Source organism: Lissotriton helveticus, chromosome 5_1 (assembly GCF_964261635.1).
Source record: "Lissotriton helveticus chromosome 5_1, aLisHel1.1, whole genome shotgun sequence".
NCBI classification, from domain to species: Eukaryota; Metazoa; Chordata; class Amphibia; order Caudata; family Salamandridae; genus Lissotriton; species Lissotriton helveticus.
Genome location: NC_136065.1, coordinates 496,240,918 through 496,267,530, shown reverse-complemented (window position 1 = coordinate 496,267,530; position 26,613 = coordinate 496,240,918). Strand labels below are relative to the sequence as shown.

Here is a 26,613-nt window from a genome sequence, read left to right as displayed (position 1 = left end):
TTGACTGGGAGCCACCTGGAGCCTAATACCTAGATTCCAACACAATGGAGATCAAACAAAGGCATACAAGTATCACTTATCTGGAAGAAACATGTTAGTTAGATTCCTTACCTTAGAATATCCCCAGGCGTCAGACTGGATCCGGAAAGTTTTTTGTCAGCAGTACCCCTGAGCTTCGGTAGGCGTCGTCTGCGGCTCCGCGTCCGTCGTCGTGATCGCTGGGATGACATCGTCGGAGTACTTAAGTCCCTCTCAGAAGCTCCCCTTCATCTGATCGGTTCTGGATTTGACGCAATTTTGGGTTTATCCTCTTGTGCAGCGAGTCCGGGATATTCAGGCTATGATTCCGATTTTTCAGCCTCTATCCCGGGTTTCAGTCAGGATGACCCTCCGGCTCCTGGACCTGAAGTTCCAGTGAGCATAGCATCGAGGCAACCTGTCCAATCAAGTCCAGATCTCGGAGGGCACTGCACGACACTTGCAGTGGTGGCTCACGAATCGCGATTGGGTCAATGGCAGATCCCTCTCCCTTCCCCAACCGGAGCACACAGTGGTGACGGATGCATTCCTCCTGGAAAGGGGAGGTCACTTGGGAGAGGCGGAGATCACTGGCCTCTGGTCTCCGGCGGAGTCCCAGCTCCATATCAACCTCCTGGAGCTGCGGGCGATCTGACTTGCACTGAAGGTATTCCTTCCCTCTGTCCGAGGAAGTGTAGTGCAGGTGTTCACGGATAACACCACCGCCGTGTGGTATTGCAACTAGCAAGGCGGGTGGGGTCCTGGACCCTTAGTCAAGAGGCTCGAAGCCTCTGGACATGACTGGAACATCAAGGCATCCCCTTGGTGGTTCAACACCTGGCAGGTTCTCTGAACACTAGGGTGAATAAACTCAGCCGCTGGTGCTTGATGGATCACGAATGGCGTCTGAACTTGGACGTGCCGCAATGTCTCTTTCAGCAGTGGGGAGAGCCTTGGTTAGATCTATTCGCCACCGAAGAGAACATGCAATGTCATCAGTTCTGCGCGTTGGAATTTCAAAGGCGGCACTCACTTGGCGGCGCTTTTCTTCGCGAGTGGATTTGCGGTCTGTTGTACGCCTTTCCGCCTATACTACTTCTGCCCAGAGTGCTGAAGAAGATCAGGCGCGACCAGGCCCAAGTCATTATTGTGGCTCCGGACTGGGCTCGAAGAGTATGGTATCCCGAGCTTCTCAGTATGAGCATCGATCCCCCGATCCGTCTGCCTCTTCGGGAGGATCTTCTGTCGCAGCAGCAGGGGACGGTCCTTCACCCGAACCTGTCCAGCCTCCACCGCCATGCGTGGAGATTGAGCGGCGACAGTTGACGGCTTTCGTCCTTCCTCCTGAGGTCTGTAATGTCATTCTGGCAGCCAGTCATCCCTCCACTAAAACGGTATACGCCTGCTGATGGAACAGATTAGTGGCATGGTGCACAGCAAAAGCTGTGGATCCCCTTTCAGCCCCTCTTTCTGAGGTTCTTCTGTTTCTTCTGTCTTTGGCCCAGCAGGGCTCTGCTCTGGGTACTATCAAGGGTTATCTTTCTGCCATTTTCGCCTTCCTGAGACTTCCTGATCATCCTTCTCTCTTTAAGTCCCAGGTTGTTAACCGTTTCCTCAAAGGCATTACGCACACGTTCCCTCCCGTGCCTTTCATAATCCCTCAATGGGACTTAAATCTGGTCTTGACTTTTCTGATGTGCTCTCCCTTTGAGCCTCTTCATAACTGTACTTTGCGTCTTCTTACTCTAAAGACGGCTTTCCTGGTAGCTGTCACCTCTGCCAGAAGAGTGAGTGAGCTCCGGGCTCTTTCTTCTAAACCTCCTTTCCTTTCTGTTCAACCGGACAAGGTGGTTTTGAGGACCCGTTCTTCTTTCCTGCCAAAGGTTGTCACGCCCTTCCACATCGGTCAGATCATCACTTTGCCCACCTTCTTTCTGCCTCCGCATCCTTCCAGGGAGGAGGAGAGGCTCCACCGTCTGGACCCAAAACGTGCGCTTGCTTTCTATCTGCAGCGTACACAACAGTTCCGGGTGGATGATCAACTATTTATTGGCTACGTGGGCGCCAAAAAGGTCAGACTGTGCACAAACTGACCATTTCCCGGTGGGTCGTTCTGTGCATCAAAGCATGTTACTCCTTGGCCAAGAAGGAGCCTCCTGTGGGGCTGCGTGCCCATTTGACCAGGGCGACTGCAGCCACTGCTGCCTTGGGACGCGGCGTTCCCTTGCAGGACATTTGTCAGGCAGCTATGTGGGCCTCGCTGCACATGTTTATAAAGCACTACTGCCTTGACCGTCAGGTCCAGAGAGACGGCTTCTTTGGCTGTTCTGTGCTCTGTGACTTATCGGTGTAATCTTGTTCGCAGACCCACCCCTGGGGTTGATATTGCTGGGGTATCTATTCTATTTAAGGAATCTATCACTAACGTGTCTCTTTCAGATGCACAAGTCACTACTTGTGTAACAATATATCTGTAAGAGACATTAGTTATTGATAGATTCCTTACCGCCCCACCCATCCTCCCCGTTCTGCGGACTGATTACTAGGGTTAAGGTCATCCCTTTCAGGGCCCTAGTTTTTATGCACCAATGGTCAGTATCTTGCAAGGCTCTCCGTTCCTGGCGCGGAAAGTTGTGTACAGAACTGACATCAGCGCGCGTGAGAGAGACAGAGGGAGAGGGAGACAGAGGGAGGGAGATAGAGGGAGGGAGACAGACAGAGGGAGAGGGAGACAGAGGGAGAGGGAGACAGAGGGAGAGGGAGACAGAGGGAGAGGGGGACAGAGGGAGAGGGGGACAGAGGGAGAGGGGGACAGAGGGAGAGGGAGAGAGAGGAAGAGGAAGGGAGACAGAGGGAGGGAGACAGAGGAACAGAGACAGAGGGACGGAAACAGAGGGAGACAGTACTCTCCGTGACGTCATCTCGGCGCTGACGACGCAAGTGACGGACGCGAAGTCGCAGGACGCCACCTACTGACGCGCAGGGGTACTGCTAGGCAAAAACTTTCCGGATCCAGTCTGACGCCTGGGGATTATACTAAGGTAAGGAATCTATCACTAACTGATGTCTCTTACAGATATATCGTTACACAAGTAGTAACTTGTGCTTTACTTCACTCTTTCAGTTTATTCTTCCCCACTGGGATTTTAATCTTGGGTTGAAATTTCTCATGACATCCACAATCTAGCTGTTGCACAGTTGTCAGATTCAACATATTGCTCTAAAAACTGATGCTAGTGGCTATTTTTTCTGCTGCTGGGGGTTAGAGAACTATAGAGTCTTTTAATTTACTCACGTCTACAGTTTTCTATCTGGATTAGTTGTTTTTTCTTACATGCCAATCATGCCTACCTAAGGTGGTATCAGCCTTTCACATAAATGACACCGTACCCATCAGCATTTTGCTTTCTACCCCATGATTAGCTTGGTCCTCCAACAAGGCTCTGTTCTCTACAGGTGGAATTGCGTGACTGAAGCTGTAGAACCACTATACGCCTTAAACAATAATCTCTGAACCAAAGGTTCCACCTCCACTGTGTGATGTTTTAACCTCAGTTTTGTTACATTCGATGGATATTTCGGCAGCTTGTTGTGGAGCTCTAATTCCTGACCTCTACTGTCATCAGCTTCTGGAGATGAAATTAGCCTATTTCATGTTTTTATTCAGCTAGCTAGAGCTGAAACAACCATGAATGAAGAAACATTTATAAAGCGTGTGGTTACCCAGAGGCATCCCAGCGCTAAGACGTCAAGTGAACTACGAAGAAACTAAGCTACCATGAGATTAAGGAAACAGAAAAGTTTTCAGAAGTCTTCTGAACTTGAGATATATTATACACAAATATTATTGTTTCTATTTTTGCTGATTTCTGGTCACATTTTCCAACACATCTATATTATGCTTCAATATTGGTGGATTCTTCTTTGTTTCTTTTTGGTATGTATAGCTGTTCATAAGAGTTGAGTTTACAGATTTATGTTATCATAAATTTAGTCATCATGTGCTAAGGTAGTAGTGCCCACTATTGAAGGTTTCCAGGGTGATCTTATGTGATAGAAGAATTGTTGTTATCGTTTCCAGGTTGGTGGAAAATTCCTGCCAAACACACGCCAAATGAACTGGTATTCTGATGTGTGTAAACATTAGAATTCCTACTCTAACTTGGATTGGTGAAAATTTCTCATGTCATATTTCTTGCTTTTTTTTGCTTTTCTTCAAATTAGGTTAAAGAAGGAATTCCTGGATTATTTGATGGTGCTGAGGCAGTTTTGGGCCCTGATGCATTTATCAAGCTTATGGGGACTGTTCCACCTGAACAACAGTTCATAAACCAGAAGATGCGACCTGGGTCAGGAGTGCTGTCTGTTCGAGTCATTCCAGATGGCCCAACTCGGGTTCTTCAGGTAACTGCAACCTCATAACAATATTATCTATGTTTTAACAACCAGACAAAGTATGAAATTATGAAGAATTAGATTGTAATAGGAAACGCTCTTAGATCATCTGCAGAGTCACTCCGTTTAATCAGTACAATCCAACTCTTGCAAAGTGTGATTTTTTTTTTTTTGTAAACTATATTTTTATTGCAGATTCATGGGGTATACAGGCAGTTATTTCGGTACATTGGTGTCTGGCAGCTGCAGTCAACAGAGCATATTTGAAACATTACACAGCCATTCAGCCCACAACCCGGAGGTTGGGCAGCGTCAGCTATAAGATGCCAAGGACCGAGAAATATAGGAGAAAGAAAACATGCAAGACAGTCATCATTGTCAGGCAATTAAATGATCCATTATCTGCTTTCCTGTATCCCCGCAGTCATCCGTCTCCGCAATTGCACTTCTAGAAGCATCCCGATTCCCCCTCCCACCTCCCTCCCTCTGTGTCGCTGTTGGTGTGGGCCTCCTCCTAAACATGTGTATCTAAATTCAGAAGAGATCCGGGGGTCAATAGTCCTGATTGTGCCTCACGGAACTTCATAGAGATCTCTCATCCCTTTCGTCATCCGCCAGCAGATAATCTTTCAGCGCTTGCATTAGCCCCTCCCACGCCCTTGCCATCTCCATACTCTTCTCATCGGCCGTCCGAGTGGCCTGCTGAAACCTGATCGCGCTTTCACTATGAGCCCATTTCTGTAGTTCACTCGTCCACCTCCTGCTGGACGGGCCCTCCCTTGATTTCCAGTGCCAAGTGATTTCCCTCTGTGCTAAAATGAGGGCCAGGTTGATAAACTTACTAGTGATTTTCGTTTTCGCCGTGTGGGGAAACCAAAGCAGCAAACAGGTTGCTATGTCATATTCCACTGGTCGATCAGTGACTACCCTAAGGAGCTCCCCTACCTCCGACCAGTAGGTCCCCAATATCGGACAGCTCCATAACATGTGGTCTAGCTCTACATCAGGTGCCAGGCATCTAGGGCATGCAGCCCCTTGAACCTGGAAGTGCCTCTTAATCCTCCCCGGGGTAAGGTAGGCTCTATGCACTACAAAAAAATGTACCAGCTGAAACCGAGCATTTCTGCTCCCCTTCCAAGTTCTTCTTAGTATGTGGCCCCAGGTCGCCTCCGGTATAGGTTTTCCATTGCTCTCCTCCCATTTCAGCTTCAATACTGTAAGTGGTTCTAGGCCCTCAGTCAACATTCGGGAATGGAGGCAGGTGATCGCCTTGAATGTGCCCGCCGCCATTACCACGTATTGGCAGGCCATGGTCGTTCTGGGCTCTGCCTGTCCAGTTTTCCAGTGTTTGCGTATCGCCGTTGTAACGGCCGCATGTAGGAGGAAACCACCATCCGGGAGGCCAAAAAGTTCCTGCACCGTCCGGAACGGTAGTAATTCACCATCAGCATATAAGTCGCCCACCATATGGAGTCCCAGATCCTCCCAATCCATGAGCGGGGACCAGTCCCCACCATGCGGCAGCGCCGTCAGCATACCTAGTGGGATTTCCGGGGCATACGGGTGAGCCACCCCTGCCCGCTTCTGGCTTCTGTTCCAACACAAACGCAGGGTCCGTTCTTCTAGTGTTAAGCAGCGTAACTCGAGTTTCTGCTGCATGATAATATAGGACAGGATATGTCTCTGTATTCCCCCCCCTCTGGTCTGGACAGGACCCCTAAACTCCTTCTCTACATTCTGTGTGAGGATCTGTAGCTGCGGCGCCAGAAAATATAGTTCGAAATTAGGTACTGCTAGTCCCCCCTCTGCTTTTGGCCTCTGCAGCGTATTTAGGGCTACCCGTCGCCTCCCATGGCCCCACAGAAAATCCGTCGTCAGGGTGCGTAACTCTTTGAAGAACCTCTGTGGAATCCACAGTGGCAGCGTGCGAAAATAGTAGAGCAGCCGAGGCAAAGCCACCATTTTCAGCAGCGCCGCTCTGCCCTGTACCGAAAGGGGAAGGGTTGCCCAGAATGCTATACAGCCCCTCAGGGCCCGTATGCAACGCCCTATGTTCCCTTCTAGCATGCTATCAGCACCATGGTAGATGCGGACTCCCAGATAGGTGAAGCATGAGTGCTCCCAAACTATGTCTCCGGTCAGCTGCGGCCTGGGCATGGCCTCCCGCAACGGGAAAAGGCAGGTCTTACTCCAATTCACCTTAAGGCCTGACAACCTCCCAAAGCGCGACAGCATCGCAGTTGCTCCATCCAGGGCCTCGACCGTGTCCTCCAAGAACACCAGCAAGTCATCCGCATAGAGTGAGATGTATTGTGGGATCCCACCGCATATGATACCAGCATAGGCCCTCCCCGTTCTAGCCTGGGCCGCCAGCGGTTCCATCGCCAGCACAAATAGCAGCGGGGAAAGTGAGCATCCCTGCCTCGTCCCTCTCCGCACCGGATATTCGGAGGATATTACCGATCCTAGCCTCACCCTGGCTGTCGCCACGGAGTAGAGGACCTTCGTCCAGCGTCCAAAGTGTTCGCCCAAACCGTACTTCACCAGCACCTTGTCTAGATATCTCCATTCTAAGCTATCAAAAGCTTTTTCAATGTCAACGGACAGCACTGCCGGCATCTGGTCTGGGTCCAATGAACTCTCTAACACGCGCACAAGGCGGCGGATATTGGTCGATGTGTTCCTGGTCGGGATAAACCCGGCCTGATCGTCATGGACCAGTGCGGTCATGTGAGGCAAGAGTCTGGTTGCCAGAATACGACTCAGGATTTTATAGTCTACCGTTAGCATGGACAACGGCCTATAGGAGGTCACATCACTACTCTCCTTCCCCGGCTTCAAAAGTGGGACTATCAGCGCTTCCCTCATCAACTGAGGCAGGTGTCCCAGCTCCATTGCCTCGGCATAAGCCACAAGTAGCCGAGGTGCCAAAACATCAATATATTTAGCGTAAAATTCGACCGATAGGCCATCCACACCCGGTGTTTTGTTCCGAGCCATCTGCTTAATTGCTCCTCTTATCTCGGGAAGTGTTATCGCGCGACCCAGATCCTTCACGCTACCCTCATCCAACCGAGGGAACTGAATCCCTGCCAAGTAACCCTCTATATCAGGGGTTGTCGCCTCCAGTTGGCTTCTGTAAAGGGTTGTGTAATACCCCAAGAAGCGGGAAAGGACAGCAGTCTGGGAATAAACCATCTCTCTCGCCGCTCCGCGCATGCTCAGGATCGGGCAGCCCCTGGGCACCGGGTTGGTCAGTTTCGCCAATAGCGTTCCCACCTTGTCCCCTTCTGCATGCACTTTTGTCGTGTACAGTCGATAATCATAACTTCTCAGTCTTCCCGTCTCTGTGGCCACCAGTTCCCTTGCCTCCAGTAGCCTTGTGTGCAGAGTCGGGTGTTCCGGCCGCCGCCGCTCCAAGTCCCGCAGTGCCCCCTCCGCCTTATCCAAATCAGCAATGAGTGTCGTTCGCACACCAGAGAACTTCCCAATACATAGCCCTCTGACCACCACCTTGAACGCGTCCCATTCTATAGCCCTAGTGATAGCCGTTCCATCATTTTCAGTAAAATAACCCTCAATGCCCGCACGGAGGTCAGCACTAAAACCCTGATCCTCCAGAGTCTCCGGCCGCAGCCGCCACGTGGGGACCGCCGTTCTCTCACGCTGCCACCTGATGTGCACCAGCTGGGGGTTATGATCCGATATGGTCCTAGTCAAATATGAGTGTGTCATCAGGGTTGCTATCGTGTTACTACATAGGATCGTGTCAATCCGAACATGCAGCTCGTGGAGTGCAGAAAAGAAGGAGTAGTCCCTATCAGTAGGGTGCTGTCCCCGCCATACATCAATGAGGCCCCAGAGGTCCTGCCATGCCCTTCTTTGTGTAGCTAACCTACGAACCGGGGAAGTATGCAACCGTGGGTGCGACCTATCCAGCAGTGGGTCCGCAATTGAGTTAAAATCTCCCCCCATCAGGACTTGTCCCGCCAGGAAGTGTGCCAAAGAACCCAACAGTTTCTCAAAAAAGCGGGCCTGATCCGAGTTTGGGGCATAAATACTGCAAAGTACCACATCTCGGCCATACAACCTACCCTCCACCGCCACATATCTACCCTCCGGATCTGTAACCTGGTTTGTGACCTGGAAGAGGACCCCCGCTTGCACCCACACCAGGACCCCCCTGGCAAACGCAGAGTACGTCGTGCCAAAAACGTGGCCACGCCATCTCCACTGCAAGGCAACGCATTCCAGCTTGGTAAGATGAGTCTCCTGAAGCAGCGTTATCTGGACTCCGCGTCGCACCAGGTATGCATGCACCTTATGGCGTCTCGACATAGTTTGCAAACAACGCACGTTCCATGTGAGACACTTCAAATCAAGTGATGTCCCCATTGCAATCACCCCTCAGCTCTTCCATCACCCCATTCATTCCGCCCACACCAAAACAGCTCTGACCCCCAAGCACAACCCCCCGCACAACTCCCCTGTCCCACCCCCCCAGAACAGGACCCAATAACAAATTATCAGTCCCCATCCAAACTCCCAAAACAATGTACACAATTCTAATCTGTGGTAGCCACCACAGAGAGTCTTAAGGGTAATAAGAGGGCGGGTCAGGGCCAACGGGCGGCATACATCGCCATCACTCCTAGCCGTAGATCCCATGTGAAGGTGCATCACCTGAAATCCAGTTCCATTGTGTACCTGGGACATCCGCTCCGTCAGGGCCAGTTCCCTGGAGCACAGCCCGAAGGGGTTAGTCACCCATGATTTCGTCTGCTGTTTGGGGTGTGACCACAGGGCTACCGGCACTGTCCACATCAGAGAGCTCCGTGGCCGATTTCTCCTCTGCCTCCTCAGATTCCGACCCCCTTGCCGCTCCACTTTATTGCAAACCTGTGATCTCCGCCATCGCCACCAGGGCTCCCCGCTTGTCGGCGGCCATTTGATCAGACTGTTTCTTCAGCAGAGCTCTGTTCCCCTTGCGGAGGCGCTGCGATTTGCGCACCTGCAACGGCTTCGGCTTGTCCCATTCTTCCCTACCTCTGCGGTCCGTGCCAGCTCTATATGATTCAAGCCATGTCCAGGCCTCCTCAGGCGTCAGGAAAAAATGTGTAGATCCATCCATGATGACCCTCAATTTGGCTGGGGAGAGCAGAGAATATTGGATCCCCTCATCTCTAAGCTCCTTCTTCACCGATAAATAGGAAGCCCTGCGCCTCTGAACGTCCTGAGCGTAATCCGGGAAGAGTGTGACCGTGCTATTCTCCACTTGGAAAGGCCCCGCTGAACGAACCCTCTGAATCAACAGATCTCTATCCTTAAAGTGCAACACTCTGGCCACCACCGGTCGGGGAGGGCGACCCTGCAAAGGCGGCTTAGCTGGGACCCTATGAGCCCTCTCCAGGGTGAAGAAGGAGGAGAGGCCCTCCGGGGCAACCACAGTCCTGAACCAGTTCTCCAGGAACGCAACCATGTCGTCCCCTTCAGATTTCTCTGGCAGACCCACCACTCGGACATTATTGCGCCGGTTGTGGCTTTCGGAGTCCTCGGCCCTCCTCTCCAGGACCGCCAGGCGGCTCAGCACGTTATTCAGTTTATGTTCCGCCGTGACCACCGCCGGTTTCAGGTCTTGAAGTACTAGGGTTTCTTTAACCCTGTCCACCAATTTGGCATGGTCTGCCTTCAGGAGCCCCAGCCCCAGCCCCGTCACCACTTGCGCTATATCCTGGTGCAATGACTCTTTCGTCGCTGCGATTGCGTCCAGGATACCGTCGAGGCGCTTATTGAGCTGTTGTTCCTGCGCAGATTCTTCAGGGCGCCCATGAGCCTCCTGTAGAAACTAAGGTCGGGGACAATCGATATTTGCCCGGCGGTATTGCCTCTGTAACCCACGAATTATTAATCAATGAAGAGGCAGGCGCTGGAGACTGGAAAGCAGGAAACAAGGTTTATTCTCTCCGGAGGAGAACACAACAAATCAGACAGCAGGTATCGTCATGAGGTGCTCTAACCGCATCCCTGAGGCCTGGCCTCTTATATCCAGGTTTATTACTTTATTACATATTACATATTCATGGCGAAGCTTTGATGTACGGAAAGACATTCTCGGAATCCCCGCTCCAAGCCCGTTCCCACACACATTTACAGTTGAAGTCCCACCCCGGTCACAACAGGTGATGATTATCGCGCAGCTGGACATTCCGCCGATCCACGGAATGTGGGGGTTTGATCGGATCGCATAGGGTGGGGGCTTTGATCAGCTCGGGGGTCCTTTGATGAGGGAAGCCTTCCTACTGTACGGGGAGGGGCAATAAACAGTATCGGCAGAGCTAGGTGTCGGCCTGGGAACGAGGAAGACAAACGGGCACACAGGAAAAAGGGGGTTTGCATCAAAGGGCCTGGGATCATGAAAAGGAATGAAGGGAGGTGTCGCGCTGGGAACAGGGTGTGGTTCTGAGGCAGAGCTGCGCTGAAGAGGGGTTTATGACCCAAAGCATGTGCGAGCGAGGGGGTTGGTCAGCGTGCAGGGTTGGTGAGGGCGAAGGGTTATGCTGGGGGGGGGGGGGCGGCCAGCGGCATGCAAAAGGGATGGTCCTGATCGAGGCACCTAAAATGGCGGGCGCGCACGACAAAAGTGTGGCATCAGGGGAAAAGGCAAGATGGCGCAGATAATGTTTACCAAACCGTACTAATTTTCCACAGTCCTCCCTTTAACATATTCAAGACATCTTGCTGGTCTATTTCCTATTCAGGCCTATTATGGTGGGCATAAGAAAAAGCAGTAGGAACCCAGGTGAAGGAGTCGTAAACATTACATTTAAGATCTCTAGTTTTAGGAGGCGGGCCTATTGATAAACTTTGATAAACTTGTTAGCAGGAAAGTCATAGTAATGTAATACAAAAACGATTCTGTAGTGGGAGCAGTGAGTACATTGCATAATGTGAACTGACAGGTTATTATATACAGGCTCCGTATATATTTGGTTGGAGCATAATCAATACAATGGTGGCTGGGAGAGAAATGAGACGTAGCAGAAACGATGATTGAGGGTGTCAATGTTCGAAGTTAATGAGTTCTCAGTATTGTTTGTCGTCTTTTGTTGGCGCTGTGGAGCACCGGCGGTGGAGCTAAGGGTCCAGCTCTATTCTAGGTCCCGTGTTGCAGGGCACGACCTTTTCCTCGCGTTTCTGGTCGAAAAGGTCTTTTTCGCCCTGTGTCTTTTGGAGTCGATAGTCAAAAAGTTCAGATAGAAGAAGAGTGTATAAATAGTCCATAGGGGAGGTCGGAGAAAAAGGGGGATGGAGCAAGGCCAGATCGGGAACAGACTAGGGGAACGGAAAATTTCAGGTAGGCGGGCTCATGACCGAGTTTAGGGAGCGGGGACCTTTCGGCACACATTTGAACATTGGGCAGGGGCATCAGGTTAGCCCTCTCCTCTCGTTTTGTCGGAAATAGTGCCTCGTCCTGCAACTCCGGTCTGTCGCGGTCTCGCCTTGGCCAATGTCGCAGACGTTCCATAGTCTGTAGTCAGGCCACGTGCTCCCACATCCGGTCCTTCTTTCCTCCGACAGTCGTACCCTTGAAGGAGTTTGAAAAGACAGTCTTTAGAGAATTGGCAGAGGAAGGTAATCACATAGTCTATTTCTCTCCCAGCTCCAGGCAGGAGAATGGAAACGTCCGTTATATTAGGGTTCACAACTGACATGTAAATGATCGATGGTGGGCCTGCTGGATTTACTATGACTTTCCTTCACAACTATTTATTACAGTAACGACCGTTCGTCTGATGGAGGCCCACCTTCGTAATACAAGCCTGACAAAGCTATACCGTTCTCTAGGGCTGTATATTTATAAAGGGTGTTGTGAGCTATTAACATGGTACTAATAGGTATCTTGCTGAGGGACGAACATAGGCTAAACATTTTTCATTCTATCAATGCATCTTGCCTTTCAACTAAACATATTCGCTTCCAACAGTATTTATTGCAATGATTTTCCTCGCTTCGGTCTAATCCTTTAACTTTGTAAAACATCATCCTGGTTCCTATGTAGCCTCTTATGGCCTGATTACTAAATTAGAAAAGACAGGGGTCTTATGGGAAACGACTAGGGACATAGAAAACTGTGGTAAGGGCGTAAGTAGACCCATCTCTTACGACCGGGGGTGAGGGACAGTTTTATAACTCTCGTCTGGGGCAGCTGATACGAAACAGGGGGCGTTCCTGGAATATGAGGATGTTTCGATCATTTTTACTGTTTGGGTATTGCGACAATTCGGGACGGGGAGAGTCGCGTATTCTGAGGCATTTTGTTTCATCATAGGAGCCGCTGACATGTAGTTCCCTTATTGCGGGTCAGATTAGGGAACCTCAGTCGTCTTACCTGTCCTTTCCCTCATCGCCAACTCTCGGGTTCGTTAATTTAGCAGAAAGGAGAGGCAATGACACGGTCTCGGGGTGATTGCATTTAAAGACAAGTTTTGTGCAAATACTGGCGGTATTTGAAGCCAATTGGGTGGTGTGCTAGGGGTGGCGGTTTGCCAATTTAGGGGCTAGTCGTTCGGAAGAGTGAGAGTGTGGGAGAGAGAGAGAGAGAGAGAGAGAGAGAGAGAGAGAGAGATGTGCAATAATAGGTTAGATAGTACACGTGCGACATAGGGGCCGGCCGTGTATTTAAGATAGATTATTCAGCGCATTACTCGATACAAGACATCGCGGGTCTGTGTTAGTATTTTGAAAGCATGCGGTTCAGGACGGGCAAACATTAGGTCGGGTACGGGGGACATGCTTTGAGAAAAAGGAAAAGGGGGGCACCATCGTGTCGCATTCCTTGTATTCTCGGTCCTTTGACCAGTTGAGTCAGCGCTTCAGTCACACACAAACATTCTCTCATAGTTTCATACACACGCGACATGTGTCCATTCATACAACATGGATTAAGGGTGATCATTTTTCATCAAGTCATATCATCTATTGACCCGTTTGTTACATTAGCAGTTTGTGGGTGTGCTTGGGTGCCACCTTGCGGCGCTAGTCCGCTTCGCGTATCAGACATGGCAAGGCTTCAGATCTTCGTCATACCTCGGTCGTGATTTCTGATGTAACCTGCAGGGGGGGGGGGGGGAGAGGGGAGGGGGACAACATTCGAGCACATCAAAAGCACGGGTACGAAAGTCTTTTACTTACCTCCTACTCGTCTTATCTCTTCGGGATAGAATCCCTGAGGTCGTGGTTTCTGGAGCCCAGGGGGGGGGGGGGTGTATCCTTATGAGCTGTGAGTAGGAAAACGTTAGAGAATCAGAAGCACCTAGCGAGAGGTTTCTAGTTGGTAGGTGTATTTAACTATCGAGGTCCTTAAATCTCTTTCAACGCTGTGATGCTTTTAAGGTTTATCAGCTCTTCGGCCAACTCTGTTCCCTAGTACCTTTGAGTGTCGTATCTTTATAATATTCTATCATTTACATCGTTTCACCTTTACCCATCCTTTACATTACGCCATTTCGCTTTTACCCATCCCTAGAAGTCGGGGTCCTTCTCCATGCGCGAATCCCTGAGTCAGTGGCATTTTTGACGGCGGAGTGTCGTGTCTCAGATTCGATCCTCCATCCGGGGCTGGGCAACCATCTTCTTTTAACCTTAAAGAGAGAGCAGAGTAGGGTGCACAGAAAGGAACTCTCCCGCCGATCCCACATTTTAAATAAAGCATGCAATACCCGTTCATAGTTTCGAAAACCTTTATTTTTGCAAAGTCATTTCAGTACGTAGATTATGAGGGTGCAGTCGTATTTCGGCCGGACACGGCAATGGCTAAAGTGCGTACAGTGGGGGTGTTATTTTGCAGCAATAAAGACGTTCGAAAGTTTTATTCATTCATTCGTAGGAAACTAAAAACGTCTATCAATTGGTTGGGGGATCGGGGGTATTTATTTCATAATTTAGAAACTTAGTCAGAATAGTTGCAATCAGATTTCCTATATGCATACCGTGTGCGTGTGCCATAAGCGAGGTTATACATCAGCTATATATAAAAATATATAATACATCGTACATTTGTAATCAACATTTTTAACGGGATCCTTTTATATGTTCGTCAAGTGAGCTCTCCTTCTTTCTCGTCAAGTGTACAAAGGATCATGTATGTCTCAGAACATCAAGTTTAGTATTAGTAAAAAGGGACACCATGAGGTGTTCGTAAGTTCCTATCGATACCAGCGCCATTTTGGGCGGGGCCGGGTTAGTCCGGAAGTAGCATCAGGGAGAAATGTTTCCTACAACCGGCAGTTGGACCAGAGTCCTTTTCGGCAGTTCTAGAATTCCTGCTAACAGAAAGAGCGGCAATGTCATGCTTGTCTCGTTAGTGATCGAGGCAGCCGTCCCTTACCGGAAGCCTGCAGGGGCCGAGGGCTCCGCCGGGGACCTTTGTAGACTCTTCAAGGCTGTGGAGATGCTGTCGGGGGTGGGGGCTCGTGCTCCGGTGGGCGAGCGACCGAGTTATATTGCTGTTCAAAGTTACTCTAGCGGACGAGTCCCGCCTTCCAGCGGGCCCAGATGCCATTTTGAGGCCCTGCAGCAGTCCCCTCTCGTCGAGTCTGCAAGAGTGGAAGAGACCTTTCCGAGGACAAATAGGGAATGGAACTCTGTGTTGTGGAAGCGGGGCGCTCGGCTGGGGTGCAGCTGTGATGCCCCCACCTGGGGGGCGAGGGAGACTCGTTTGCGCCGTCTCCTTCTCTCGGTGCACTCCAGGCCGCTCTCTTTCATGGGCATGCACGATGGTCTCTCCACACCCTGTGCTCCACAAGGCCCATGCCCAGTGCTGTGGAAGTACGGCCATCTGCGGCGCACATTCGGTGCTGCGCAAGTATCGGTGCAGCCATTGCATATTCGGTGTTCCGAAAATATGGGCACCGTTGCATGTTCGGTGCTGCGCAAGTACTGGGGCGCCACCATGGTATGTTCGATGCTACGCAGGTATTGGCACCGCCGTCTGGCTGGGGGAGTTCGGCGCTGGGCCGGGGGCTGGGAGACCTCCTATCTATGGAGGTGGGAGAGGCTCGTCCGCGTCGCCTCTCCCTCCCAGCCCGATTTGGACTAATCTTCGTGGAGGTATGATCAGGACATCCCGCCGCCCAGAGTTGTCGCGGCCATTGTTCATGACAGGAGTGGCGCCTGGCGTGTTGCTGCGGCTATCACGGAGGGGAAAAGAAAGAGGTGTCTTGTCCTTCTCTGGGCCGGGCTTCCTTAGGTTATCGGCTGCAGCCGGATCCAGTTGGCCCCGGTCCCTGGCCATGGGTGGTCGGACCGGGAGGACATGTGGCGGGACTGCCTGAAACTATCCAGGGCCGCTGCGGCTGGGCCGGGGAGGCATGTGGCGGGACTACCTGCAGCTACCCAGGGCCGCTGCGGCCGGACTCCGCTGGCCCCTGCCTCTCCTCCGGCTCCACCCTATGTTATGATTTCCTGACCGATTGTTGGCAGCAGGGCCCGCCTTATATGGGTTGCTGCCTGGTTGGGCGTAGCCGTAACCCTGCCCTCCTTTGGAAGGTTCCAGAGTGTGGGGGACGAATGTTCTGTTGACTTTCATTTACTAGTTTTTTACCGTTCTTGTTTCAAACGTTTTCTGTTGTTAGGGTTTTAATAGGTGTTTATTATTACGTATTGCTATTTATTTCTTGTTCGTTATGTTAAATAAAAGTTCTAGTTCATCAGTGGCCTACGGATTTTGTTTTCCCATTTCTTTCTTTCCAGGTTGTTTCATGCTAACGTTTCTGTTAACAGAGGTTAAGTAACACGGAAGCACATGCAGAGGGATGACGTAGATTCATGCCTCACATACACAAACTCAGACGGGAGACAGTACAAGTACGACATACAAAGACCCAAGACAAATATAAAACAGTTATTGGCCATAATTATCTTTTTCCGTCTGTTAATTTAGAGCTAGACTGGGTTCTCGTCTTAACATTGTCCGATCTATGAAAACTCGAACATGTCGCTGAAATCGGTCTGGCGAAATCTGTGCCATCGGGCATAATCAAACGTGGTGGTTCTATCTGGCCTGGCCATGTCAGTCTGATTCTTCTTTGTCTGGCGCTTTTTTCCTTTCTTCCGGACTGCTATTCCTGTCGGTCCTTTATTCCTACCCTCGTTCAGTAAAGTCGGGCATTGTGCTTTCCAGTGCCCGACACATTTACAAAAAGCACATTGGTCTTGCCCTAAGTCTGGCCGTCCTGTGCGTAGTGTCGGGGGATAACCTTCGGGTCGTGGTGTCCAGGGGTTGTCCTGTTGATATATTCCTCTACCTGCTCTGTCCTCGTCTCTTTTCTTTCGTTGCACTGCCTCTTTGCGCCACATACCAAGACTGTCGAGCATAATAGGCGTTGTCTTATTATTACGAAGGGCTATTTCTAACGTTTCTATTTTATCAAGATCGAAGGATCCTACCAGTGGCCACTGTTTGTCTTGACTTTCTTTGGTATACCTGTGCCACAATTTATTATAGGCTATGGTAACTAATCCATAGTTTATGAACATGTCTTTATTAGGGGTGCCTTCCAGTGGAGCTAGATGATCCACCTCTAATAAACGGTCCGGGCTGAACCAGCTATCAACCAGTGGGGAGAAGACAGACATGACGGCTCGCAGCGAGGGACAAAAAGTCAGCACTGCCTATCTTATCACTGTGCGCAAAGACTAGACAGAATATTTCTATTCTACGTTGTTTGCAGGCAGTGAATACCTCATGAACCAATAACAAAGAACAACCAATAAAAATAAAATAAAAATAGAATAAAATAAAATGAAATCAGTGGGGAGAATAAGTAGGGGCGCAAAAGTCTGCGTCCTCTACCCTTTCACTATCCGTAAAGAGGAATCTGTTATTTCCTGTTTGCAGACAGCGAATCTCCAGAAAACGATCCGTGAACAGTAGTTCGGGGTCAAAGAACCCAGTTAATCAGTGTGGGAGAGGGAATCTCCCAAAAACCGTTAATAAATAATAGAATCAGTGGGGGAGAAAAATAGGCACGACGGCTGCGTTACCTATCCTTCACTGTTTGCAAAAGGGAAAGAGCCTACTGTTTCTCCGTGTGCAGACAGTGAATCTCCAAATAAGTCAAATAAAGAGTAATACTAGTATTTTCTGAACAACCAATACAATTATTTTGCGGTTTGTCGTGTTTACACGACCTTACCCGGACCGTATGGACAGTTTCTTGTCTTCCGAATCCAGCGCCCGTTCGTCCTCTTTTTCTCGTATTTCTCACGGCACTCCTAATGGTTCCCAGTCAGGACCGTGGATCACTCGAGAGAGGTCTGTTCGGAACTAGTGAAGTTCGGATGATCGGCTGCCAGACGAGGGTCTATTGGGCACGAGCTCTCCCGATCGTTGCAGTCGTTCACTCTGTCGTCAGGACCTCTCCCACTGGATCCACGAGTCGCTGATGGGCCCCACGCTTGGGACGCCAATTGTAGAAACTAAGGTCGGGGACAATCGATATTTCCCCGGCGGTATTGCCTCTGTAACCCACGAATTATTAATCAATGAAGAGGCAGGCGCTGGAGACTGGAAAGCAGGAAACAAGGTTTATTCTCTCCGGAGGAGAACACAACAAATCAGACAGCAGGTATCGTCATGAGGTGCTCTAACCGCATCCCTGAGGCCTGGCCTCTTATATCCAGGTTTATTACTTTATTACATATTACATATTCATGGCGAAGCTTTGATGTACGGAAAGACATTCTCGGAATCCCCGCTCCAAGCCCGTTCCCACACACATTTACAGTTGAAGTCCCACCCCGGTCACAACAGGTGATGATTATCGCGCAGCTGGACATTCCGCCGATCCACGGAATGTGGGGGTTTGATCGGATCGCATAGGGTGGGGGCTTTGATCAGCTCGGGGGTCCTTTGATGAGGGAAGCCTTCCTACTGTACGGGGAGGGGCAATAAAAAGTATCGGCAGAGCTAGGTGTCGGCCTGGGACTGAGGAAGACAAACGGGCACACAGGAAAAAGGGGGTTTGCATCAAAGGGCCTGGGATCATGAAAAGGAATGAAGGGAGGTGTCGCGCTGGGAACAGGGTGGGGTTCTGAGGCAGAGCTGCGCTGAAGAGGGGTTTATGACCCAAAGCATGTGCGAGCGAGGGGGTTGGTCAGCGTGCAGGCTTGGTGAGGGCGAAGGGCTATGCTGGGGGGGGGGGGGGGGGGGGGCGGCCAGCGGCATGCAAAAGGGATGGTCCTGATCGAGGCACCTAAAATGGCGGGCGCGCACGACAAAAGTGTGGCATCAGGGGAAAAGGCAAGATGGCGCAGATAATGTTTACCAAACCGTACTAATTTTCCACACTCCTGGCCATCATCTCGTCCCATCTCGCTCTCAGGTTTCGATTTCGGTTTCATCACACCGGCAATTGCGGCCTTCCGCACTTACCAGAACACCACCTCCGTGGGAGATGCTTCAGGTGCGCACTCCGTGTACCGAATGGAACCTCAGCGTCGTGGCAACAGGGGCCGGTCAGCACCCCGGGCACCTCGTGACGATCTGCCCCTCTACCAAGGCCTGGACAATTGCGAGGTGGGGCCACTGGTCACAGTCCGGTTCGAAGGCTCTCCGCCACCTCCCCTCCTGCAGGGATCTCCGCCTGTCCACCTCTCCCCGCTCGGCCGCAAGCGATCTAGTAGGCCTCCAATCCGCCAGCACTTCTCCCGGCCGCAAGGACCCTACCAACGGGCAGCCAGGGATGCAACCATCCCGGTCGCTCACACCCGGGCAGCCAGGCGCAGGTCCAGGGGATCGACCCACCTGTCACACTCGTAGGGCTCTAAGCAACGGGAGGGCCGCCGTCACCTCCCGCAGGGGCCAGCAGTATTTACAAGCCCCTCCACAATGAGCTGCCAGTCAGTTCCAGGCGGCACCCCTCAGGGGTCCGAGCAGTGCATCCTGGGCATCATAATCCGATTGGGGGCCCTCCGGGCCCAACGAGTATCCCCAATGGCAATCACCCCCAGGGAAGGACAGTCACCGGGCGACTCCCCCAACTGCAGGGCCCAGCAGCAGTCCTCCGTCACCACAGCCGTATCCTCCACTCCCCCTGGCCACTGTCCAAGATCGCACACTCACTCCTCAGCTCTCTCTTTCTGTGCTACGCCTCAGACCCGCCCCAGCGCCGAACTCCAATACCGGGCGCAGGCCCGCAGCGCAGCACTCACCGGAGCCTCCAAGGACGCTTCGCCTCCTCACGGTCCGCCTCCAGCGGTCGCTCTCCCGGGGCCTCCGCGGGCCGCCGCCCTCCTCAGTACCGCACCACCAGCACCACCCGCGGATCCACCACGGCTCTCCCTATAAATGCGGGCCGCCAAGCACCGGTCCTCCGCTCCAGGGCCGCACCGCTACGTCCAGTGTCCAGGGCTCTACCGCCCGCCAAGGTGCTCCGCGGTCGCCGAGTTAGGCACAGTACACTCCCTGGGTCATCGTCCCGCTGGCCGCCATCTTAGCCCTCCAGGTCAGGTCGGGACCTCCACAGCGGCGCCGCCAGCAAGGGGACCCCACCACCAGTCCGCCAGAGAGCGTCGCCTGAGAGCGGGCTCACAGCGATCCAGGTCCAAGCTTCGTTCCGGTGCCACCTCCCTGATCAGGCCCCGCCGAGGGCCCTCCGGCTATAGTCCAACCGTGCACCCGGATGCCACCGCCATTTTGTCGTCCCCGCCGATTCCCGGCCAGCTCCGCCGACTTTCGCCGCCCAGCAGAGCCCTCCGTGGCCTCAGTATGGGCTGTAACAGCTGCCCCAGGCACTCCGACCTCCGGTTCCGTGCCGTAGGTGACGTCCAGGATGTTTCACAGGAGGTAATCCGGGATCGGGCGTGGAGCTACCAGCTCACGCTGCCTGTCCCATCGGCATCCAAGCCCCACCCCCTCTTGCAAAGTGTGATGATAGAGAATGGCCAGAGTGTTGTTGTTGCTATGAAGCTACTGCTTGTTGGTAAGCAAGAAGGTGAGCATGAGGAGAGTCCAAGCGAAAGGTAAATTAGGACCTCTTACGTAAATAATGGCATAAAAGCAACATACAGTCTATGAATAAAACAACATATATAAGTAAAGTGGAATGCTCTAGAGACAGTAGGACTGCTGTATGTTTCTGTTGTACCAGATTCATCTTAACAATGTTTTGAAAAATTATGAAAACAACGTTCTCGGAATGCCTGGACTGATTTCATTTTCCTTCAGTTCGAGACATGACAAATACTGAGGCAATTCTTAGTTGCCTTGCAGACCCTATTCTGGAGCCTCTGAAATACAATTTTGAGCAAAATGCAGACTTGTTGGCTAACCCTAATGAACAGCCTTCAGTGTCAGTGTAAAACAAGACTCCCCTCATACAAAGTTTCTCATGCATCACCAATCCCATCAACATTTGTGCCATCACAACCATCCCTTTTCTAGGTTATAAAATTGTGACATATGGCAAGTAATCCATTTGTGACCTTTCTGCAGAGTGAAATCAGACATGCTGCACATCATCAAGATGATGTGAACCTCTCCTGGAAGGTCTGGGACAAAACATTTAGCCTCCAATGAGATTTTGTAAAGGGTGCAAACATATTACCCCATCCTTTATTATTGAGTTGCTGTGAAACAAAGGGGTTTAGCGTAGAAATAACAAAAAGCAGCCAGGGATGATGAGGATTGGACTGCTTTTAATTCGGTCTTGTTTAACAGCTGAATAGTATGTTCACCTGCCTAGTTAAGCCCCTCCCCATCCTTGTTTCACAATACATTTTTCAGCATCAGTTTAGCAAATATTTGGGAAGTTCGTAAATACTAGTCTTTCATATGTTATTTACAGCATCATTCATATAATTATGCAGTCTCAAATCATAAGTCACCCTTAATGGTGTAACCGTATTTGCTGTTAGATTGCTAAACCTTATGAAGAAGTTCTGTGTTGCCTTACAAATGTGAAATCTGGCTATATTTCATCTTTCGGTTGTCTGCTGAAAGCTGTAGATGACTCCCATAATTAATATATTAATTAATATATCAGTTATCGTTGATATCCTTTATCCTTTACAGTAGGAGAGGATGTGCATTGTCAAAATGAGAGAAATATGATTTCTGTGAGAGCTACCTATTGCTCAGTTAAGTGGAAACTATTTTCAGTATTCTGATTGATACTGTGGTCCCACTGTAGTTTATTCACCTTTGGAATATCTAAGCTTTGTCAAAAATAGGCAGGGATACTTTGACCGCTTTCAAAATTCCCAGGAATGACTAGAACACCCCTACACTTACTCATGAAGCACTTGAAGGAAAGAACCTCTATATAACTCCCTAAGCTCTAGTGGGGATACCCAACAAAGAAACCCAAGAGTGATTTGTACTGGAAGACGTAATAAAAAGATATTAGTGCTCATTTGGGTGCTGCCACTGAGGCACTTAAAGCGTAGACATTAAAGTTCTTGCCTGCGTTATTTTTATTTGTCATATGGATGCCCTACGACTATATGACCTGGTATAGGGGTCTCTTACCTATATCCCATGTAGTGTCTGTGGGCATGGGAAACAGGGATGTGTGCTATGTCGACTCCTTGGTTCTCTTGTAGGGGATTTCCATGTATAGTCATAAGCACTTGAATAGTCCCGGCCACGTGCGGTGACCCCGGAGCAATTCTTTAGATATATCTTCTTAAGTGGATATTTTTTCGCCTTTCTTCTGGAAGGCCTACAAAGACACTTAAGAGATAGAAAGACAATAATGCAGCCTAAATAAATAGGCTACACTGGCCGTATCTTCATCTTGCAGTGAAAAAAGACAGCCAGTATACTATATTTTGTGCCATTTTTGTGGTGTTTGACCCACAGAAAAATCCCTTTCACAAAACTCCTTTTTTCATGATAGAGATGAAAGGAGAGGACAGAAAGCCCCATAGGTTGTCATTATATGTCTAAAAATTAGAAGCTGTGCCTTTAAGAATCCAGAGACCACCAGTATCCCATCAAGCACAGCTAGTGGAAGTAACTTCAGTTGTTTTTGAAGGCGATGAGAAGTGAATGCATATTCCATGTTATCGATCCGCCTGTCTATTCCACCGGGGTGGAGGGCAGGTTGCTTATGAATTATCATGGAAATACCCTTACAAGAGAACTGAAGTTATAGGTAAGAAACTGTTCCTTCTCTTGTAGGGGATTTCCATGTGTAGTCATAAGCACTTGAATATATTAGCCAGCTCATCCCTATAAAACGCTGTGAAAGAGACAGAGAAGTTGATGTAAGTTTAAGAAAATAGATTCCGAAGGGAAGCCTGCCCTACTTGAGCATCCGCCTTGGCATCAGAATCCAGTCAGTAGTGTTTAGTGAAGGTATGAACTGACTTGCAGGTAGCAGCCTTGCAAATCTCAGCAATGGGTATAATACGAAGCAAGGCCGCAGTAGTTGCCTTCCCTCCGGTAGAGTGAGCTTTAGGCTTACTGGATAGGGATTTCTTAGCTTTTTAGTAACCGAGTAAAATACAGGAAACTATCCATCTGGAGAGGGACTGCTTGGAAGTCGCTAGACCTGTCGGGTGAGTTAGACATCATTTACAAATAATTGGTCAGATCTCCGTAGACCCTTAGTTTTATCGAGATAGAATTTTCAAACCATTGAAGAGATCTGTCTACTGGATTAGATGGATGCTGGAATAAAGTAGGCAAGGAAATAGTCTGGTTTACATGAAAAATCCAAAACCACCAAGGAGCAGGAGGTCAGACTCGTGTCTGTGGCAGCAGCATCCATTTTGTGATGCTGAGGCTCTTTTAAACATTTACCGGGTATACCAGTGTGTACATGTCTTCTCCCTCTAGAAGGGTGGAATTCTACCCCCGCCGCCAGAACTGGCGGGGGGTAGGATTCCAAAGTGTTTGACTCCAAACACGACATGTTTTGCTGCAGCCAAACCAAAGTTAGCATTTACCGCGAGGTTATAATGCACTTAAGAGTATAAGGTATGGCTGTATCATAGAACAGCTATAAGGCAGGGTTTCCGAAAGCTGCAGAGGGGCTCAGCTCATGCTAGGATACCCTCTCACACAAAACAAAGCACTCTGCCTTCAGGATTGTCAAGGCCTGCCATAGAAGTGACTTATAGGTCTATATGTGTCTATATATATATATATATATATATATATATATATATGTAGAAATAGGTATACTATATCTAAGTAAGGGGTGCTTACACCACTTTACTCAGGCTGCATGTGCAGACCTGTGGTGCCATTTTGGAAGGCTTCCCAGGGGTGGCATAATACATGCTTCAGCCCCTGGTAGGCCTCTGGGTACCAATGCCCTTGGTACCTAAGGTACCATATACTAGGGGCTCATAAGGTTAACCCAGTAACCAATCTGGTATGTACCTAATGTACCTGCAATCAATTTAGAGAGAGAACAACTAGGCTGTGGTCCTGATTAGCAGGGCCACAGCCTGACTAAAGTCGATAAACCTGTGAAACACAACAAAAAGTGGGGGTAACCATGGGAAGCAGATCCTACTCTCCTACTATATCCACTTAAGAAAATATATCTAAAGAAGTGCTCCGGGGTCCCCGCATGTGGGCGGGACTATTCAAGTGCTAATGCCTTGTCATTGAAATACCCCTACAAGAAAACTGGAGTTACAGCTAAGAAACTGTTCCTTTTGTCTACACTAAGGCATGCAGTCTCCAATGGCAGTGTGCATGGCTTTGGTGAGGGGGGACCCTAGGGTGACACATTTTGTGCTGCTACCATTGGGGTCCCTCATCAGTGCCAGTTCCTGAAGTACTAGGGGGATCGTTTACTAAGGACAAAGATTACTGAAGTTTTGCCAAATAGGAAACAAAAGGTACAGCTTAGAGAGAGAGCTTCTGACACATGAGACCTGGTTGGCAGGGACCCTGTGCACTTCTGGTTGAAATTACATCATTTTCCAGGCAAGAAGTGGAGCTAACCATGTCCAATAGAGACACTTTCCTACATATAGCCTAAATATTAATGAGCATCTGTTTCGCATAAAATTTATGACATAAGATGACTTATACTAACTACAGTACTGTTGTCTTATTTCTATGTCTGTATGTCTTTTTATCTATGTTGTTTGTGTCTTGATGACTTGAATGCTGGGATATCTCCTTTACATACAGGAGAACTATCCGGATTGAACAGATGATATCTGTATCAATTTCTCTTTAATCACTTTAAAGCAGTAGCAAATATTTAGGTCCTGATGAAGCGGTAGATACCTTTAGGATCTTTAAATAACCGCAGAAACATGTCAACCAGAACATCCAGCCAGTAGCTAATTGTTGAACCTACTGGCCCTTTGCACTGATTTATTTGTATCCTTTTGGAAGTGAACGGCACCAGAATAAAATGTCGTTTGCGTTCAGTCTCCAATTTTAAATAGAGCACTTATTCTTTTTCACAACTTCTTTATGCACTGCTTTCAGTTACTAACATATACCAGCCACTAGCTCTTCGAGTCCTCTATTCAACAGGATTAGCCATTTCTATTTAACATTAAGTGAGGTGGCAACAACAAGGACTCTCCACTCTGAGAAGTGGTCCAAATGATGAAAGGGCGGCACAGGAAAGGTAACTGATGGATATTTCTTCACATTGTGCGATATCCTGTTGTGTGCTCTACTAACACACTAAAGTATCTGATAAAGACTTCTAGCAGCAGATTCCTTAACGTAGAATTATCCCCAGGCGTGAGACTGGATCCGGAAAACTTTTCTGCCACAGCATCCCTGCGTGCCGGGAGGACGGCACCACATGACTCTGCCCTGACGTCATCCGCGTTCGTGACGTCAGCGAGGATACAGAAGTCCCTCCCCGGCACGCCTACGTCAGTTGTTTTCTATTTTCCCCATGCAACGCGGATCCGGATTGTGTCCTGTCCTGTTTTCAGACCTTCCATCCCTTTTCACGCTTGCCGTTCAGTAGAACAGTGTGCAAATGCCTTCAGGCTTCAAGACGTATACCTCTTGTGCACGTACTATGTCGGCGACGGACCCTCACCCGATTTGCATGTGGTGCCTGGGTGGAATTCTCCTCCTTTTTTGCACCTCTCTACACTTCCGAGCAGCCCGCAGACAGAGTGACTGAAGAGAAATTGTTTGAGTAACTTACATTCCCATGCCTCACACCAGAGAGTAGAGCTGAACTGGATAATGCCATAACTGATGACAAAATAGTGGCAGTGCTCAAGGATCTGACATCGACTAAGGCTCCTGGCTTTGATGACTTTCCCATAGAATTTGATAGGTTGACAGCAGCGTCAACAATTCCACTGTTGAAGAACGTATTCCAGAATATAGTCTCCCCTCCCTCTTCTTCAGTTTTGGAAAGTCTGCTACCAGAAAACAGCCTTGCCTAGATTTCCCTTAGCTCCAAATATGGAAGATACCATAAAAGGAAGTGAAAACTATTCGTCAATCTTGCTGATCAACTCAGATGTTAAAATTCTGGCTAAAGTCCTATCCAACAAATTGAAAAAGTTTATCTGCTCACTAGTTCATAAAAACCAGGTGGGGTTTTCCTGTGACATTTCTCTCGCAGTCATCTTCGGATGCTAGGACACCTGTAATAGAACTCCCAGATGAATTCTGACTATCTGATAGAGACTACTAGCCGCAGATTCCCTAATGTAGAATTATTCCCAGGCGTGAGACTGAATCCGGAAAACTTTTCTGCCACAGCATCCCTGTGCGCCGGGGGGACGGCACCACATGACTCCGCCCTGACATCATCCGCGTACGTGACGTCAGCGAGGATACATAATCCCTCCCCGGCACCCCTACGTCAGTTTTTTCTCTTTTCTGCGTGCAACGCGGATCCGGATTGTGTCCTGGCCTGTTTTCAGACCTTCTATCCCTTTTCACGCTTCCCCTGTCAGTGGAACAGTGTGCAAATGCCTTCAGGCTTCAAGACGTGTACCTCTTGTGCACGCCCTATGTCGGCGACGGACCATCACCCGATTTGCATGTGGTGCCTGGGTGCGCACCACGACTCGGAGAGTTGCGACGCCTGCCAGCACCTTAAGCCTAAATCACGGCGGGAGCGCCGGATGAAGTTGCTGCCAGCGCGCTTGTCCAGGTCGGTGTTGTCACAGCCTCCGTCCCCTACCTCGGAGGCATGGAGTCGCTGGTTTCGTCTTTTATTATTATTATTATATTTAAAT

General features: G+C 49.7%; 1 protein-coding gene across 2 annotated transcripts in view; it reads left to right on the top strand.

Moving 5' to 3' along the window:
- The window catches only part of VPS13D (vacuolar protein sorting 13 homolog D), a 2,979,414-nt gene that overhangs the window by 2,387,229 nt on the left and 565,572 nt on the right, over positions 1-26,613 (top strand). For both annotated transcript variants that reach the window (XM_078642819.1, XM_078642818.1), the window contains one exon: positions 4,243-4,422. In XM_078642819.1, coding sequence (XP_078498945.1) covers positions 4,243-4,422 — 180 coding nt within the window. The remainder of the gene's footprint in view (positions 1-4,242; positions 4,423-26,613) is intronic.